General features: G+C 41.4%; 1 protein-coding gene across 1 annotated transcript in view; it reads left to right on the top strand.

Moving 5' to 3' along the window:
- ROR2 (receptor tyrosine kinase like orphan receptor 2) overlaps positions 1–15,702 on the top strand; it is a 256,782-nt gene extending 241,080 nt beyond the window's left edge. The window contains exons 6-9 of the mRNA XM_019555129.1: positions 6,870–7,184; positions 8,686–8,931; positions 10,425–10,627; positions 12,614–15,702. Of these exons, the coding sequence (XP_019410674.1) occupies positions 6,870–7,184; positions 8,686–8,931; positions 10,425–10,627; positions 12,614–14,056 (2,207 nt within the window). The 3' untranslated portion in view covers positions 14,057–15,702. The remainder of the gene's footprint in view (positions 1–6,869; positions 7,185–8,685; positions 8,932–10,424; positions 10,628–12,613) is intronic.
- The last annotated feature ends 5,076 nt before the right edge of the window (positions 15,703–20,778 follow it).

Below are 20,778 nucleotides of genomic sequence, written 5' to 3'. Positions count from 1 at the left end.
TGTTGTTCAGGGTTTGACTCAAGCTCACCTGCTAGTAGGATGCTTTTTGCTTTCCCACCATCTACTGTTACTCTACTCCCCTCTGTCCTTTTTACCAGTGAGCAGTGCATACCTATTTGCCATTCAATGTCATCTTCCTTGCCAGCACTTAAATACTGACTTTTTTAGCTATTTCAAAAAGTATGCAATTAAAAAACCCCCTAGAATCCAAACTCTTGAATAATCTATGAAGAAAAAGACAAAAGTGCTTGCTACAATGAGGGCTTCCAGAGAACATAACTATTTTTTGATCAAAAGAAATTTATTTTCAAATATGTAGGGCATGGACAAACATGATCTTCAGCCTGTTGGTTCAGTAATACTGTTGGTTGAGGAATTTAGGTTTGGTTATGGAGGCTTGAAGTTGAGGTAGGTTACTGATGGGAGTTCTCTTTAGTGGTAGGCTCAATACATGACTGATGCTGTGATCCTGCCAAGAGACATGTGCAACCATTATCCCTGGGCATAAAACTTCACTGCCCACCGTGGGGCTTTGTGCATGTGCAGGGGTGCATCTAAGCCAGGCTTGTCCAACATACAGCCCATGGGCCGCCATTTTTTGAGGCCCAAGGTGCTGCGACTGGAACCGAAAGTAAACCTAATGGCTGCTGAAGGGCTGGGAAGAGACAAGGTTCCCACATGCATGGTGTCAGCTTGATGTTGCCAACGTGGTGCGTGTGGGAAGAGGAGTAGCCGTGTGCTGCTCAGGACAGGATGAGCCCAGCCAGAGCAGCAGGGGCTCAGCTGCATTTTTCCCTTACCTGTGCTGGTCAGTCCTGAGCAGCACACGGCTTCGCCGTCACCTCTGCTAGCTGGTGCTGACCTAGGTGGGTCTGCCCCATCCGGAGCAGCATGCAGCTGAAGCCAGATTCCCACGTGCTGCTGCGGATGGGAGGGGGCCGGCCATGTCGGCATCAGTCAGTAGAAGTGGCAGCGGAGCCATGTGCTGCTCGGGGCTGACTGGCGCAGGTACGGGGAAAATGCAGCTGAGCCCCTGTTGCTCCAGCCGGGCTTGTCCCATCCTAAGTGGCACACAGTTCTGCCACTGCTTCTGCTGGCCTGTGCAGACCTGGCTGGGCTCCTCCCATCCCCAGCAGCTTGTGGGAAGCCGGCTTCAGCCTCATGCTGCTCTGGATGGCACAGATCCAGCCGGGTCAGCACCAGCCAGGTAAAGTGGCATGCAGTTGAAGCTGGCTTCCCACGTGCTGCTGGGGATGGGAGGAGCCAGGCCAGGTCTGCACCAGCCAGCAGAAGTGGCGGCAGAGCCGTGTGCCACTTGGGACAGGACGGGATGGCACTGGCCAGCAGAAGCGGCGGTGGAGCCTCCTGCCTTTTGGAAACAGGTAGCGCAGGTAGGGGGAAAGTGCAGCAGCACATGGGGAAGCCACCACTTGATAAGGGACGGGGTGGGCTGGCTGGGCTGCACCAGGGAGGGAAAGCTGCGGCTGAGCCCCCTGAAACTGTGCTGTATGCTTGTTAAAGACTGGACAATATGCTTAAGAATAGAGCATTAATGATCTGGGCTCCAACGTAAATTTGGAGCAGGTAAAAATCTTTGTAAAAATACTATCCAGTGTTTGGATTGTGTTTGCTTCTGTTTCTCTTTGTGGGGGGTTAGGGGTTCAACTTGTTACTACTTGTTAAAGATGTGTTACTAACAAGTTATTAATTCAGTAAAAGTAAATCTTCTTGAAGATTTTGCTCAAAAATGCCCATATTTTGTTACTTTGATTAGTTTCCATTCTGGCTGATATCTTTTCCACATTTGATCTGTCGACTTGCATTATGCTTCTTTTATTCATTGAGAAGTGAGTAGAAGTGAAAGTGTTTATTTTAGTCAAGTGTTTGGTATTATTTCATTGCTGCTTTTATATTGTTTTTATTTTGGATTTTAAACCACATTTCCAGACCTATTTCATTGTCACTTTCTGCAACTTCATTGGTGTCAAAGGTCACGTGACATCACTTCCTGATGTGATACCGCTTCCTGTGAGGCGTTTGAATAAGGCTCACCAGTGCACTGGGTGATAAAAAATTGATGATCCAGCCCTACATTCAAAAGGTTGGACACCCCTGATCTAAGCAGATGTTTCAAAACCAAGGCCTTTATAGTCATGAAAGACAATCATCCTGGACTACAAGGGATTCCCAAAGAAGATTGCATATGTAGATTGCAAGGCATAACTAAAGTGCAGTTTAAAATCATGTGAATCTAAGAGATGATTACCAAATATGCCTAACAAAATCATGACTCTAGATTTTACAATGTGCTCAGTTGTTTTGAAGTTTCTTAAACAGAACATTTCAGTGTGCCTGGAAAGTCATTGAGGTGTCAGCATATCTGGAAAATCTTTGTATAAATATGTAAAATTTTGGGGGACCAATGTAGTTTGCCTACCAAATAAAAAACTGTTTTAAGAAAAATCATCATTTATATTGGGAAGTGTACAACATACTGAGAAGGTGACTCTGTGTGAGTGGGTAATAGTGACACCTACTGTCCAAATTTAGATCATAGTCAAAAGCAGTACAGACAGCACCATATCTACAGGGAATTTATATTCAGGATTCAAGAGCAAACTTTGCCTTCTATGCTAACAATTTTACACTTTTGGAATTTCTTCAGTTACTTCAGTGTTGCCAGCTCTTGTCATTTTAGGTTGACTCTGAGGATAGATGATGTTTTTCTTAAACCTCCAGTGTCATGTGTCTTTGTATCCCAGTGCCCTCAGCTACTTCAGTTTCTGATGAAAATCTTTCATTCATCTCTGCCTGTTTCTGATGGTGCAAAGCCCATGCCTTAGTAAACAGGAGAAGCAGGCTAGAAGCTAGGCGCAAGAAAACTGAATGAGGTTTAGGAAACATTAATTGTTGATTGGGTCTTGGGGAACATAGGCATTTAGTAGGGATGCAGAGAAGCTGGGTATCTGTGACATTGCTCCCACTGTCTCTCTGCTAAGTCATTTAGGCCTGGATGGTTCCCACAGTGCACTCAGGCAGCATCCCCAGTGTTCTTGCACATCTGCATGGACTACTTTAGTTCCATGCTCTTGCCACATAATCCTGTTCTGTCTATGCCTCCCATCAATGTGAATAAAATGCTGCCCATGAACACACGCATATTCACGTTTACCCTTCTTTCTAATCATTACAGCTAAGTGCATCTCACAGTTCCCATATGCCGTCTATTAGCCTGCTTTACTGTGCACATACCAGTGCAAACTCATCCACACCACTATTCATGATGGAATTGATGCAACAACATGTTCATATATCAAAGGGCAAAGATATCCAAGAAGTAAACAGGGTTAGAGTTGAAGAAGTAGCATTCTGGCTATTCAGGAAGAGATTGATGATACATTTGGTGTGGGTAGTAGGAGGTTGGTAGCTGAAGTTGAAGAGAGGGACTGGAGATAGGCCTGCTGAGAGTCTGTGGCTTAGGGTCACAAGGGAAAGCAATAAGGGTGATGCCATGGTGGGGTCTGCTATAGACCACCAGACCAGGAAGAAGTGGTAAATGAGGCTTCCTTCAAACAGGTAGTGGAAGTTTCCCGATCATAGGCCCTGGTTCTCGTGGGGGACTTCAGTTATTCTGACATCTGCTGGGAGTGCAATACAGTAGTGCACAGGCAATCCAGGAAGTTTTTGGAGAATACTGGGGACAACTTTGGGGTGCAAGTGCTGGAGTGGCCAACTAGGGCCTATGCTCTGCTTGACCTGCTTCTCACAAACAGGGATGAATTGGTAGGGAATGTAGTAGTAGATGGCAACTTGGGCAGCAGTGACCATGAGATGATTGAGTTCAGGATCCTGAAGAAAGGAAGGATGGAGAACAGCAGAGTAAGGACCCTGGACTTCAGAAAAACAGACTTTGATTCACTCAGGGAACTCATAGGCAGGATCCCCTGGGAAGCCAGTCTAAGGGGGAGAGGAGTCCAGGAGAGCTGGCTGTACTTCAAACAAGCCTTACTGAGAGTGCAGGAACAAACCATCCTGATGTGCAGTAAGACTAACAAGTATGGCAGACCAGCTTGGCTTCACAGGGAACTCTTCATTAAACTAAATCACAAAAAAGAAGCTTATAAGAAGTGGAAACTTGGACAGATGACTAGGGAAGAATATAAGAGCATTGCTCAGGCATGCAGGGATGAAGTCAGGAAGCCCAAAGCACAACTGGAGTTGCAGCTAGCAAGGGGTGTGAAGGGTAACAAGAAGGGTTTCTACAAGTACGTTGGTAGCAAGAGGAGGCTCAGGGAAAGTGTGGGTCCCTGACTGAATGGGGGAGGCAACCCTGTGACAGAGGATGCAGAAAAGGCTGACGTTCTCAATGCCTATTTTGCCTCAGCCTTCACAGGCAAAGTCAGCTCCCAGACTACTGCACCGGGCAGCTCAGCTTGGGGAGGAGGTGAGCAGCCCTCAGTGGTGAAAGAACAGGTTAGGAACTAATTACAAAAGCTGGACATGGACAAGTCCATGGGGATGGTTGGGATGCACCCTGGGTGCTGAGGGAGTTGGCTGATGTGATTGCAGAACCATTGGCTATCATCTTTGAAAACTCATGATGATCAGGATAGGTCCTGGATGATTGGGAAAGGGCAAACACAGTGTCCATATTTAAGAAAGGGAAGAAGGAGGATCCAGGGAATTGCAGACCAGTCAGCTTCACTTTAGCCCCTGGAAAAATCATGGAGCAGATCCCCAAACAATCCATTTCTAAGCACTTGGAGGAGAAAAAGGTGATTAAGAACAGTTAGCATGGATTCACCAAGGGCAAATTATGACTGACCAATCTAATTGCCTTCTATGATGAGACTGACTCTGTAGATGCAGGGAGACCAATGGATGTGGTGTACCTTGATTTTAGCAAGGCTTTTGATTCAGTATCCCACAACATTCTTGCAGGGAAGCTAAGGAAGTATGGGCTAGATGAGTGGACTGTAAGGTGGATAGAAAAGTGGCTGGAGCATTGGGTGCAGAGTGAAATAATCAATGACTCGATGTCTATGTGGCAGCTGGTATCAAGTGGAGTGCCCCAGGGGTCTGTCCTGGGGCTGGTTTTGTTCAATGTCTTCATCAGCAACTAGGAAGATGGGATGGAGTGCACCCTCAGCAAGTTTGCAGATGACACCAAGTTGGGGGAAGTAGTAGATATACTGGATGATAGGGGAAGGATTCAGAGACACCTAGGCAAATTGCAGGATTGGGCCAAAAAAAATCTCATGAGTTTCAATAAGGACAAGTGCAAAGTCCCACACTTAGGCCAGAACAATCCCATGCATCAGTACAGGCTGAGGGCTGACTGGCTGGGCAGCAGCTCTGAAGAAAAGGACCTGGGTATTACAGTGGGCAATAAGCTGAATATACGCCAACATTGTGCCCTCATTGCCAAGAAGGCTAGTGGCATACTGGGCTGCATTGGTACGTGTGTTGCCAGTAAGTCAAAGGAAATGATTATTCCCCTCTATTCAGCACATGTGAGACCACATCTGGAGTACTGTGTCTAGTTTTGCCCCTCCCCTCCCCCCATGCACACACAAAGGATGTGGACAAATTGAAGAGACTCCAGCGGAGGGCATCAAAAATGGTGAGGGGGCTGGGGGACATGACTTACAAGGAGAGACTAAGGGAACTGGGTTTATTTAATTTGGAGAAGAGAAGACTGAGAGGGGATTTAATAGCAGCCTACCTGAAGGAGGGATCCAAAGAGGATGGAGCTCAACTGTTCTCAATGGTGGCAGATGACAGAACAAGGAGGAATGGTCTCAAGTTGCAGCAAGGGAGGTTTAGGTTGGATATTAGGAAAAAACTTTCACACTAGGAGGGTGGTGAAGGACTGGAACAGGTTACCCAGAGAGGTTGTGGAAGCTCTGTCCTTGGAGGTTTCCAAGACCCAGCTAGAGAAAGCTTTGGCTGGGATGATGTAGTTGGGGATGGTCCCACTCTGACCAGGCGGTTAGACTAGGTAACAGCCTGAGGTCCCTTCCAACCCTAACTTTCTATGATTTTATGGTAAGCCTATCAAAAGAGATAGAGTATTGAATAACTTAACTGCTGACTTCCTTGCAGTCTAGTAGCCCTAGTTCAAAAGGTTTTTTGGTGGAAGGGATTATTCTGACATTTACAGTTTTATTCATCCCTCAGATATATGATGCATCTGTGGGTATCTTTAAAAAGTTCACAAAACCTCTCGGATAAGTGGTATGTATATAAATAGTGCCTGAGGAGAGGATCATGTCCCTGATGTACTATGGCAGTCATCTTAATGTATTCAGTCTTTTGAGATTATCAATATTCATTTCTTCTCAGGACTGCTTCCTGTTTGGCTTCTTGCATCTGTTAATACAAACGTCTCACAAGTATTAACAGATTCCTTTCTCTTACTTGTCAATATGTGACTTGCTGATAGGAGTCTAAAGAGAGGGAAGCTTAGTGATCCAAACTCAGATTGACATGACTAGGAGCCTTGGAACCATAGATTCATGTCTTGGCAGGCGTGACTCTGTTCTTCTTTTCTCCAAGACAAATACATTTAGCACCACCAGTTCATTCTCTAGGGTCTCTTGGACCATGCTGTAGAATTGGGGTCTAACAAACTCTGCATGAACATTACAGAAACAATGGAACTTTGGGTTTTTCCCTGCATCTCAGTTGTCTGTCTGGCTTCTCTTCTCCATATCATAGTGACCACATTTCACTGATACTGCATGTCATATTTCAGGGTTATTGCAGAGGCTTTTGAACCTTCAGGACAAATGATGTTGTATTCATGTAAAAATCATTTCATTTCTTTCATTTTTTTAGTACTTAGCCAGTAATTTTATTTTTTCCAGCTGCATTTACCATGATCGGCACTTCCACCCATTTATCTGATCAGTGCTCACAGTTTGCCATCCCATCGTTCTGCCACTTTGTATTTCCACTGTGTGATGAGCGCTCTCGGACCCCTAAACCAAGGGAGCTGTGTCGGGATGAATGTGAAGTTTTGGAAAATGATCTCTGTAGGCAGGAGTATAACATCGCAAGGTCGAATCCCCGTATTTTGATGCAGCTACAACTACCTAAGTGTGAGGACCTGCCACTACCAGAGACAATAGAGGGTGCCAACTGTATAAGAATTGGGATCCCTGTGGAAAGGCTCAACAGATGTAAGCTTTGATGTTTCAAGCCTTGAGCTCCTTTATCTTTTTCTTTTTTTGTTTTTCTACTACTAATAAGATTTTGGTTTGAGATGGTGCTTCCTGTGATACCATATGTAAGACTTATGGCCATACTGAGTGCTTTCATAAAAGAGATGTCATGCCTTCTGTAAAGCACAAGCTTGCCCCATCATAGAACATACAGGATGATAGGGAACTTTAAATAATTTAAGCATGAAAGGAGAGCTCTGGAAAATAAAGACCTGTACCCACAGGGCAGATTTACCAGTGGCAACAGTGCAATTCAGACTTTCTTCATGTTACTGTCAGTGTACTGCAACTGAGAAAAGCACTTCAGAAGGACCACAAGGAGACTTACAAGACTAAAGATAGTCATGTTCTTATACTATACTTACAATACTTAGGAAAAAAGTGTATAACTAGACCTCTAGCTTGACAATGTGGAAAGCATGCAGCCAAGAATAGGACAGCAGCAGAAATATGACCAAAAAGAAAAGAGACTGAGTAAAAATAACAGCAGATATAAAGCAGATACAAATTGGCAGGGGGAGAAAAAAGAAGAGAAGACTGAAATAACTGAAACAAAAGAAGGTACAAAATAAAGGAAAAAGGAAGATAGTAAAAGATAGTAATATTGATTCCCCTGGGAAGGAAAGTGAGGCCTGCATCTGAAAGGATGGGAAGTGAATAAGACATTAGTGGGTGATGTGTGAAGTTTATATTGTGGTTATTTAAACAGGCATTTCTAGGCTTCCAGATCTGTTTTGCTGCGTCCAGACGAGCGTGGCTATACAGTATATGGTGCCGCAGAAAAGTCTGCACCACAAGGTAGCAGCATGCCAAAAAAAAAGCAGAGCAGTGCACACAGGGGCAGCATGCGCCACTCAAAACTGGAGCCTGGCCAGCCAGAGCCACACTTCGGCTGCCAGCTAGGCTCTGAGCAGCAGGATCACCACTACTGCAGCCCCAGGAGGCCCTGAGAAACCCAGGTAAGGCTGCTGAAGCCAGCACAGTGCTGACCGCAGCCTCCCCTACTCCACCCAGAGTAACCTGCTGTGTACCAGAAACAACTAGCAGCAGCAAAAGGTGTCCCACTGCTAGTTGTCCCCGGAGAACCAAATGTCCACAGTCGTGTGAATGTGGCCTTTGGGATGAACAGAGGAAGCTTATCCCTCTGAATAATATCTTTGTTGTATTTCTGAAGGGTCAACCTGCTTTGCACCAAGTCATATTCAGCTATACCAAGTCATTTTAATTGAAGCCACAAGCGTACACACTTGAGGCTGGATATTAAAAGCGTTTAGGTACCTAAAGATGTCAGTGGCCACCTAAACAGTGTTTTAAAAGGACCAAGGCATCTCTGTTATCACTATTTTAAATCCTAAAATGGGTTGTTCCATGCTCATCCAAGGAATATAGTTTGAAGACCTTACCGATTTGCTTCCACTTTTTTTTTTTTGTAATTTTTTTGTGAAATTCGTTGTTACAGATCATCAGTGCTACAATGGCTCAGGAGCAGATTATAGAGGGACTGTGGGTGTTACTAAATCTGGCCATAACTGTCAATATTGGGACTCCCAGCATCCTCATAAACACGATCTGACAAGTACACAGTTTCCAGAGCTAGGAGGAGGACATGCATATTGCCGAAATCCTGGAGGCCAACTGGAGGGTCCCTGGTGTTTTACACAAAATAAAAACGTACGCATGGAACTGTGTGAAGTACCTTCTTGTAGTATGTATTATCTTTTTTTTCCCCCCTAGTACCATGCTACAGTTTTTACAGTTTTAAATATTGCATATTGTTATAGTATAATTCACAGAGCAAATTACACTTCCATGGATTTCATTGGGTCTAGTATGGCACCAGTGCTTTTTAAAGTTGTGTTAAGACCAGAGTTTGTTACCTGAAAGACTACAGTGCCTATTTATTTAACTTTTAGAGCAAAAGTAGGGAAAACATGTAATAATTAATATTTACATGTGTTTTCTATGTAGTATTACGAAGTATAATTTTCTAACTTCTCAGAGTCTGGTATTAATATAGTTAGCTTTGTTTTGCATATCTGTTAAAGTATAACTCAGGTTTTGTTAACACTATTCAGAATTATATACCTTTTCTCTCTAAGTCATTTTTGGAGAACAAGAATTCTCACATCCTGTAGAGGGAGATAAAACACTATAGTTGACTATAAGAATAAGCATGAAACTGAAGACCATCTACAAGGCATGAGTATATGGCATATATAAATGATATGACATACAAGACACCTAAACTAAATACAAAAAGAAACTAAATAAGGTTAATGAATTACCACTGCACCAACATTAGCAAAGACAATCTTGTTAACAGAATGTGATAAAAAGTGATACAAATTTGTCTAAGTTTAAGACTAAAGCACTACTTGCAAATACTATGGCCACAGATTGTACACGACATTCCCAAGAAGTACATAAAATCTTTCTACACACATCACTGCATGCTGCATATGCCATATACATACAATTGTTTAGTAAATGCTTTAGAGAACTCATAATAAATTGACACTCTTCACTTTTGCTTGTCTGCAACACAAGATTGCCTCAAAAACACTAGGTCCAAACAGTATCACTATGACTGGGAGGTGAAGAGAACATTTCAGAAATAGTGCCAGTGGAAGATAAATTAGTGGACAAAATGCTAATGCAATGGCAACCAAAACGCTAATGGTTAATGTTGCATAAGGAGGGCTATCTTTTGTTTGCCTCTGCTGTTAATCACACTAAGTTCACTGTCTTGTAATGATGAAGACTGCGTTACTTGGTAATGATAAAGACTAATCACTGTACTCAACACCCTAAGGAAATTTACTTAGTTGCACTGTCATTTATATTCTGTGATTTCTGTGTTGGGGGAGGTTCAAGAATAATTTATAATTTTTTTTTACATGAGAAACATTAGTCAGTACAATCAGCACAGACTAAACAGGTCTGATTACCTCATGATGCATCCTTGTACCAACTTGCTGCATGGTGTTATTTTCATTCTGTGTTTACAAGAAAATGACTATGTGGTTAATGGATTAGAAGCCATTACTTAGAACATAATTTTCTATTCAAAATCATGTGATTTTGCTTCTGGTTGGTTTAAAGATTAGTCTGAATAGTCAGAGTAGCATTTTGAATTTTGTCTTTGAATATATATATTTTTAATCTCCTGAAAACAGTAACTATTTAAACTTTCACCAGGCCCACGTGACAGCAGCAAAATGGGGATTCTCTACATTCTGGTTCCCAGCATAGCCATTCCTTTGGTTATCGCCTGCCTTTTTTTCTTGGTCTGTATGTGTAGAAACAAACAAAAGGCATCTGCTGCCACCCCACAACGTCGCCAACTGATGGCCTCTCCTAGCCAGGACATGGAAATGCCACTTATTAATCAACACAAACAGGTATTTTTTTTGCAGAATTTTCTTTGGCTAAAGTTTTCCGAAGTGTCATGATTTTGAATGCCTCAATTTTTTGATGTCCAATCCGAGAGCCGTTTAAATGGTATCTAAAAGCACCAATCACCAACTTTATAAAAATCAGGTCCATTTAGGGTATTTGTGGTGCAGCATCTAAAAATTATTAGTTGCATCTAGAGCTTTTTAGCCTTAAGGAATACTTTGTAATACAAAATTGGCATGTTGAGTTGGATTATCATTACTAGTTATTAGAGCTGTGTGAAGCTTCGGTTGCTGATTCAATTCAGGAGAGATTCGGCCTGATTCAGCGGCCAAATCACTGAATCGAATTGGGAGACCTTTTAATCTCTGAATCGAATCGGAACCCTCCAGATCAATTCAGAGAGATCCAGGGAGATTCGATGATTCAGACATAGACACAGCTTTTAAATGTTTTTTCTGCATACCTCAAGGTACCAGGTAGCTCGTGAATGCTGAGATGATGGGGCAGATGGAGCATCTCATGGCAGCGTGGTGGGGTTCCCAGCACTCTTGACAGCAGATGCAGAAGTGGACCAGAAGCACCTCTGGCCCACTTCCGGATCTGCCGCGGTGTACCCCCTGGCTTCCCTCTGCCCCCCCCCCCGGCTTGGCAACTGGTGCCTTCTGAGTCTGGGGGGGGCACCTGGGGTCCCCCAATAGCCGACTGCTGATCCGGGAGGGCATGGGGGGTTCCCCCATGTGCTCAGTGGTGGTCCCGGAAGTGGACAAGAAGTACTTCCAGTCCACTTACAGGTCCACTGCCAAGCATCCGGGCCCCCCCCACCACCCGCAGTCCTGTGGGACATTCCATCCACCCCACCTTCTCAACATTTACAAGCCATGTCTGGTACCCTGAGGTATGTAGAAAAAACATCTAAAGCTGTGTCTATGGCCAAATCACTGATTCTCCAAATCAGCATCAAATCTTCAGATTTGGATCCAGCGGAATCAGATCGGGACAGTGATCTGAATCAACTAATCAAATCACTGCCCCCTGAATTGGGCCATATCTGAATCGAATACAGCCTGCTTTGCACACCCCTACTAGTCATGCCTTGCTTTGATGTCTGCCTTAGTAACTGGAGACCTTGCTGCTACTGATTCTTTATTCTTTTGCACTTATTTTTGTTCTTTGTAACAGCTTTCTGGATTTAAATGTTTTTAAGCAGAGCAACCAGTACACACAACATTTTTCCTTCCTAAACACTGTGCCTCCATTTCTAATTATATGAAACCACCATTGGTTTGTGGGAAGAGGTTACAGAAGGGTCTAAGTACAGTATGCTTCTAAGACTCTGTACCTCAGCAATCAGTAAAATCAAAATGGCATCAAATTTTTCTCTATACTTTAACCTCTAGAAAATAATCTTCTGATTAATTAAGATATTTCCAAATTCAAATTCTGTTCAAAACTAAAGTAATGTTTTTAACACTAGATGCTAGTTCTCAATGACAATACACAGCTTGCTACAGCAGGCAACATCTGTTCTGGCTACTACCAACTGAACAAATATTTTCACTTATTAAAAACTGCTTTGATTTCATAAGCTAGTGTGTAGTAAGGAGTGAGATTTAATGGTAGTCCTGTATCTTAAATGTACACAGTGTCTGATTGGCTTATTGTTAACCACTTCCATTTCTCCTGTTTTATGAAAACTGACCAATTTACCCAAAATTGATCTTTTTAACTTGCAAGAAATATACTAGCACCTTTGTCTTTTTTTTAGTTGAAATACTCCTTATCTCAAATTTGCATTCCTGAGAAAGATGTAATCCATTTCAAGCCTGGTAATAAAATCAAAATCTCTTTGACTATACAGTATGTAAATTTAAGATTCACAAAACCATCATCCGATGGGTTAATCTGTAGGGTTTGTTTTAATGGCAAATTGCAGTGTTAGAAAACACTAAGATATACCTTTATTTTTCTGTTCTTTTTCTATCTTTCAGGCGAAACTTAAGGAGATCAACCTATCTACTGTGAGGTTTATGGAAGAACTAGGAGAAGAGAGGTTTGGAAAAGTCTACAAGGGTCATCTCTTTGGAACAGCACCCGGTGAACCTACACAAGTTGTTGCCATCAAAACACTGAAAGACAAGGCAGAATTGTCTCTTCGGGAAGAATTCAAACATGAAGCAATGATGAGATCACGACTACAGCACCCAAACATTGTTTGTTTGCTGGGAATAGTGACAAAAGAACAGCCCATAAGCATGATTTTTAGTTATTGTTCTCACAGTGATCTTCATGAGTTCTTAGTTATGAGATCACCTCATTCTGATGTTGGCAGCACTGATGATGACAAGACAGTCAAATCAACTCTGGAGCCAGCAGATTTTTTTCACATTGTAACTCAGATAGCAGCAGGAATGGAATATCTGTCTAGCCACCATGTTGTTCACAAGGACTTAGCCACTAGGAATATATTGGTGTTTGATAAACTTAATGTGAAAATATCAGATTTAGGCCTTTTCAGGGAAGTTTATGCTGCTGATTACTATAAACTGATGGGAAATTCCCTTCTTCCTATCCGTTGGATGTCACCTGAGGCTATCATGTATGGTAAATTTTCTGTTGATTCAGATATCTGGTCCTATGGAGTTGTACTGTGGGAAATTTTCAGCTATGGCCTGCAGCCATACTGTGGTTATTCTAATCAGGATGTCATTGAGATGATACGAAATCGGCAGGTTTTGCCATGTCCTGATGACTGCCCCACATGGATATACACCTTGATGTTAGAATGTTGGAATGAATTCCCCAACAGAAGACCAAGATTTAAAGACATACACAATAGACTAAGAACATGGGGAAACCTTTCTAATTACAACAGCTCAGCCCAAACCTCTGGGGCAAGCAACACTACTCAAACAAGTTCTCTCAGTACAAGCCCTGTTAGTAATGTCAGCAATGCTAGGTATGTTGGACCAAAGCAGAAAACTCAAGCTTTCCCTCAGCCACAATTCATACCAATGAAAGGGCAGATGAGACCAATGGTCCCACCTCCTCAGCTCTACATTCCTGTAAATGGTTACCAGCCAATGCCAGCCTATGGAGCCTACTTGCCAAATTTTTACCCTGTCCAGATTCCAATGCAAATGGCTCCACAGCAGATACCTCCACAGATCATTCCAAAGCCAGGTTCCCATCACAGTGGGAGTGGTTCCACAAGTACAGGCTATGTAACAACAGCTCCCTCCAATGCATCTGTGGCAGATAGGGCTGCTCTGCTTTCAGAGGGCACAGATGATACACATAATGGTGCAGAAGACATAGCCCAAAGTCCTGTTCAGGAAGAAGAGGAAGAGGAGGGTTCTGTACCAGAAACAGAATTATTGGGAGATAATGACACTCTTCAGATGGACGAAGCAGAGATGCAGTCAGAAGCCTAAGGAAACTGACCTTATTACTAAGAGTTTCAGATCACTTCAGTGCATGGAGACTGTTGTCTTTTTGATTTCAGATCAATACTTTTGGTCTGACTTAAAAAATAAACCACCAGTATGAAATGCAGCAGTAATGATATACCAGGTTTATTGATCGTCATTGCCATCAGATTTTTGCAAACGTCATGGTATAGAATTGCTGTTTTTAATCTTTTTATTGACTACCATTCTTGAGGGAAGCTGCTTTACTATAACGTACTGTTGCTGTGCAACATATCGCAGAGTAGCATTGCACATCATGTATATCATGATATGTGAGTGTAATTTTAGGGAATTATGCTTAAGTCAATAACAAAAAAAGGAACCAAACTACGGTAATGCACAGGCTTGATCAGAACTTGAAGGAAGTGCCCTGGATGTGATGGACAGCTTAGCAAATAGTATTTATCTCCTTGATATAATGGACAAAGGATTGTTGTTTGTGTTTTTTAAAAAGAAATCTGAAACGATACAAATTGAGAATATAGATCCATGTTTGTATTATAATAGATAATTAGGGAAACTGGACATAACATAAAAAAAGAGAGAGGCAATGTCTTTTTCCCACTCAATGACTGTGGCAGGAACTTCCCAATGAGATCAGTTGACTCCGTTTGTGAATGAAAAGTTCCCTTTCTACTGCATATTTTTAGCAGCAAATAGCCGTAATACTTTGTTAACCAAAAGAAGAAACATAGCTGGTCATGCACTAATTTAACAATCCAACTTACTCTGTATGTTGGTTGTCAGGTACAGAAAAAGAGCTCAAGATACACATTTCTACATTGGAAAAGTGTTGTTTTTTGCAGGGTTATAAACTCACTTGATTTAGTGAGATTAGTGCCTAGATTGCATGTAAAACCATGTTTGTTTCCTGCCTTTTTTTTTTTTTTTAGTGATAATGGATCTTTGAATTTTAGAAGACCAAAATAAGCAGTATTGTACAGAATGTTGGTTTTGTGCTCCTTCCTGAAAGATGAATCATGTACAGACATTTAAATGTAATTTATGTTTTATTACATTTTTATATATCTTTTTCATTGAAATATTTGGACCTTTGAACAAATGAATTTATAATTTAACCATTTACATTATCCACTTTTGCTGCAGTTTTAATGTATTGTTGGTTCATTTTGTAAAATGTATAAACAGGTCCCTACATTTCATGACTGTTTCTGAAATACACACTCTCATTGTAGCATTGTTGTAGCCAGCACACACACTATAGTCATAAATTGTAAATCAAACATGTGGAGTATCTAATAAAGTGATGCAGACCATTTAAGTTAGTGATCTTTACCATTTCAACAGCAGTTATTTTTGATACAACATTTTGTAAAATGAAGTACACTGTGGAAGTGAAAATGGCCAAAGTTCCTTTTAATTACAGATTTTGGACATAAATGACTACTTCACTTATATTTGGATCCATTTACAAGATCTGCATTCTTGTGACCTACAGTCAGTGGTACAGCAACTTTTCTGGTTTCCAGATTGTCCACCTGGATTTGGAAATGCACTGGTAGGAAAACAATGAAAAACCTTTATTGATGTCTTCACTATAAGACAGCGTTGGGTGCTATTAATAAATAACAAATAAATTTGATATATATATTTAAGTTTTTATTTTAATTATTTGGCTTTGACATATGTTTATAGTCCACTTGTCAACCTCTCTTCTCAGGCTGGTCAATGGATGTCCAAAGTTCTCTAGTGAAAAAAGAAATAATCTAAAATTATTGATGTTGAGTGGAGCTACTTCTGAATGATATCTGCAAAAATTTATCTCATTTCATATAGTTCAACATTTATACAACTTGAAGTGATTGTTGTCGTTTATAAGGTCTCATGTTCTGCATCTGTAGACCTCATGAATATCAGCACATAATTGACACAGTTGGAACAACAAGCCAAGCTATTATGCTTAGTTTTTGTTTACTCCTTCTGTTAAGCCTGAACATTTTCCCAAAGCTATCATAGATTTGGAAGGGAATTCTATAGACAACTATTGTTCCCATTTATCCCATTTGTGCTCTGATTTTGAGGGTGTTAGGTAACCTAAATATTGTTAAACCAGATGTGAACTGAAAAACATGCAGCAGTATAAATACTTTAGTGATCTGAATTGCAAAAGGCTATTTATTCCCTTATGTAATTATAAATTGATAAGTCTAGAAGTATCCAATGAATATGAACTTTGACAGGAGGATTCACTCTTTTAGCATCATCCAAATTTCCTGTTTAAAATTGGCGTGTAGGTTGATACAGAATTCTAAATACAGTTCGCTCATGGGAATATTGTTCTTTTCCTGGGGCAGTAGTGATTGCATGTGTTGCCTGCTTCATAATAGCAGGCACTCTGTCCCGCTCTTATTAGAGAATATGATTTTGAGCTCTGCTTCTGTACATTTAAGAAGTATAAGGACCAGCATTTGATTTCACTTAGGGAGAACATTTCCCCCTTCTGTGTCTGGCTCGGGAAATGGAGTGTTGAATGGGAAAAGATTGAGAAGGCCTTCATTGGGATGAAACTATCTCACAAGGTTGATGTTCAGACATTTAGATATTTGTCCAAATGTTATTTAGCTCGTCAGCAATGTCCTGAGGCACCCTGATAGACACTAATGTTACATCTTCAAGTAACATTAACCTTCCTTTCTAGTCAGCTAAATTTGCCATATCAAGTTCTGACCTTTGTTTGAACATATCTAAACAGACTCTTTCAATTTCTGAAAACAGGTGAAGTCTATCCAAATGTGTTCTTAAAAGGAACACTCCTATTACTGCAAATGCAAATAAGAAAAATGAAGAAGAAAGGAATATTCAGGACGAAACCATTTTGACAATTAAAAAAATTCTAAAACCTATAAGTGCACATGCAAATTATGAATTAGAAACTGTTAGAAATATAAACTTACAAAATCCAGTATTCAGAAGTTACCAAATGCCATAGGTAAGCTTGTTAACTGTACTGCAATATACATAAGCATAATAATAAATTCATTAATTACATTAGAACGCACTATTTTCGCTTCCCTCATGAATGGCCGATATGACCTAAGCTTTTCAGGTCCACAACATAATCTATTTGATATAAGAGTAACTGGAAGCAAAAAATCCTCTATGTTACCTCTTATGTTAATCCTGGAAATCAAGGACTGTGTGTTGTTTTTCTGGCTGGTGGAGGGCTGTCCTAGTTAAGTGATTATAACAATGGTTATGTATAGCATTTTTTTGTGCACAGATATAGTACATTCCATCTTGAAAGCAATTCTCTTGTTTTAGGTTTGCTTCTACCCTAGCAGAAAGCAAGATTCTGTTCTCAACATTGACTTTGGGCAGCTTCTCAATTTTCCCCAATTTACAAATAAACTAAGTAGTCTGTTTCTTGTTGAAGGGATATTAGATATTATTCAGCACTAAGGATGAACTACATGGAAAAATTAAACTCAGTTAAAGTGGTGAGGCCAAATCCATGACCTCCTCTCCTGACTTAAGAGCACCGTCTCCTAGGCCAGAGTGGTTGGGTGTCTTTCTTGCTCTTCCCCTCTGATGTGTGCAGCATAAGTATTGTAAGAGATGTCTGTGTTTAAAAAGAGGTCCTTTTAACAGAAGTAGGTGAACCCCCAGTTCCTTTAATGGCTTAGGCCTGGGGTGTCAAAGATTCGTCCCACAGACTATCTGGCCTGCAGAGCCATGTCATCTATTCCCCAGTGTTGCATTTGGGTCTCAGGCAGTATGTGGGGCATGCCAGATGGCCCTGTGCACTGCACTCAGTGTCTGCTCCAACTTATGTCCCAGATCAGCTGCCACGTGTAGCACAGCCCTGGGACAGCCACATGCCCCTCCATAGCCATGTCTCATATGGCAGCAGCTTCAGGGCCATGCAGTGCAGCCTGGCAGTGGCACTGGGACTTGCATAGCCTTGGGGTGGCTAAAGCAGGACCAGGCACCCACTCTGGCCACTCCAGGGCACACGCTGGGCCAGTCTGTGGTTCAGTCCAGCCCGTGGACTGGCCCTGTGCCTTTCATCTGGCCTGTGGGGCCGGATGGTATATCTCTGGCCTATGGGCTGGATCTTTGACACCCCTGGTTTAGGTTATTTGTGCAATTTGGGGAAAGCTGCACCTTGCCACAGAAAGCTCCAGGAAGGAGTCTGGCAGAAGGAGGTGGAACTCTTCCTGGATGACTCCATGTACTCATGGAGTGGATCATACTCCCACCACGCAGGTTGGTGCACAGTGAGAGAGGAATTGGCTTTATCCCGTGCCACCTTGAAAAAAATTCCTGTAGCCATTTCTTAGATCTATAAAAGCCTCTTACATGTTACACATAGGGGCTGATGGGGGCCTATTATTGTTGTTGTATATCATTTATATTACAGTAGCACTAATATTCTCCAATCCCAATTGGAGGAATAGGGGAAGGTGTTGTGCTTAAGTTTTCAAGTGCACATAGTGATAATGTCTCTTTAAGATCTTACAGTAAATTATTTGCAGAAGAACACTTTCATGTGCAACTCTTTCATAAAGATCTCGAACTCTGGGCCTAAGTAACTGTAGATCTGGTTTTCCTAAATATAAGGTGTAACTAGCATAGACTATATGCTTTTATTCTTCTACCCTTAAGTCAATCCTTGTAGCTCAACATTGCCACAGGTCTGTTGGTTTATGCCCTACCTAGCAGGGTTGGACACTTGCAATTCTCCTTCTTCCTTTCAGGTGCTGCCACCAGTGTACAGAATTGGTAGCAGTGGGGGGAAAGTGGCGGGGAACAGCAGCAGTGATTGATGTAGAGCAAGAACAGGGTTGTAATATGTGGCAATGAGTGGCCATCATTTGCACATGTCTCTGTCTAAGGGGCTTTTGTGCCCTTCAGTTGGAGGGGACACCCCGCAGTTTGGGAAGTGCTGTTGTAAATACTTCTAGGAATATCTGTATTCTTTTTATCCACTAGTGTCCTTCCCTCAGTATGCCTGCTACATGAGAGAGGACAGGGAACGTGTAAAACAGTAGTTAAGGCCCATATCCAACAAGGTAGCCAGGTGCTGCTACACTGAGCATTGTAACACCTGACTTTAAAGGGCCAGCTATCCTTCCTAAAAGCCTCTAAGAAGTCCTGTTTTAGATCTAGAGCTTAGGTAATATCTATTAGGCTGGCTATAAGAATGCCTAGGAATAGCTCTGGTATGGATTATGATGGAGTTTAAGCATAAATTAACCTATTTAGCTTTGTCAAGATTGAAGGTATGTCAACTGTAGTCAAAGTGTGACAGCAGCTCTGTCAACTCAGGCTCAGCTCTGAGCTGCTGTTGCTACATTACTCTCAGTACGCAAGCTAGCTAGTTTACCATTTGGTTCTGCCTATAAAAGCTTCAGTCAAATCTCTACTTCCTGTGCAAATATACCCTGTAGTATTTCTGGACATGCACAGAAGTAGAAATGTAAGTACCTGGGGAATTTTCACATAAAAAATTCAGGTGCCTATGGTGTGTCTAGAATTAGGCAATAGCAGAGCAGGGGTTTGGGGATTGCAGTTTTGGAATTAGATGCCTAAATCCCACAAACATCCCACTTTGAGATGGAGATCGTTTTCAGATCTGGCTCTGAGTCACTTTCTGTAATTGGAATGCAATGAAAACATGACTTTAAATCTTCACTGAGCAGTAGAACATTGCACAAGCAGAGGGAAGTAATATAATCGAGGTTATGGCAGGAACTGGAAATAGTATGGGGTTCACAGGGTTATAAATCTCAGATAGAGTCAGAATTTAAAATAATACAATACTAAAGGAACTCTGGGTCAGATGTAGTTACTTCTCATTTCCATTGATCTGAAAGAGGAACTTTACTTTATCTCAAATACAGTGGACCTGATGGTTTAACTGTCCTTTTTAAAGAACTGTGACTAAAATAGGAAATAATACATCTGCTCACTAGCTGATTTTGTTAATTCTAAATTCAGAAGAATTAGGAAAGAATTTGAATTAGGAATTGAAATTGCCACCTCCTTTTAAGTAAATTCATTGTGCATGTACACTGAAGAAGAATTAATCACCATGTGGTTTGATGGTATTGATGGTATAAATGTGCTCTAGGCTGACGCCCTCTGTGTATGTGGCTGGAATATGTGTTTTCTTAGGAGACATTCTGCCTTGTAGCTTCAGTTCAAATTTCATTTCAAAACAGTTACTTCTGAAATAGTTGGGAGAAGAATATTTGGAGGTCTTTGTGACATTAGTCAGATGGATTCAACATTACATTTTTAGTAGTAATAGCTGCCAAATGTGTGCTGGTCACTTATCAGGAGTCAGGTACAATGAATTTAGATTAGTAAAATAGTTTTAAGCCCTCTATTTACTTTTTCATGTGAATGGGATATAAATCACCATTAACAAATTAAATGAGTTCCTTTTACAGCGTCAACATGTCTTTACTAATTTATAGAGTGTGGCTAAGGAATTTGATAAACTAAAAAAAAGCAGCTGACCGAGTTGAGAGGGTCTCCAGTGCATTAAACCTTGTAACATTTTAACTGTTGCACGCGAATTTGACTTAGACATAATGTCAAATTAAATGGAGACTGGTTATTCCCAAATATTTTGGAGGCTTTCTGTAGTAGAAATGCTAACTGAAATGTTCAAGGGAAGTCTTTTAAAATAAATGATCAGCTGTAAGCCTTTCACAGTG

The sequence above is a fragment of the Crocodylus porosus genome, unplaced genomic scaffold, assembly GCF_001723895.1.
Source record: "Crocodylus porosus isolate Cpor-Errol unplaced genomic scaffold, CroPor_comp1, whole genome shotgun sequence".
NCBI lineage: Eukaryota > Metazoa > Chordata > Crocodylia > Crocodylidae > Crocodylus > Crocodylus porosus.
Note: the sequence above shows the minus strand (reverse complement) of the source record. Positions and strands in the feature narration are given on the sequence as shown.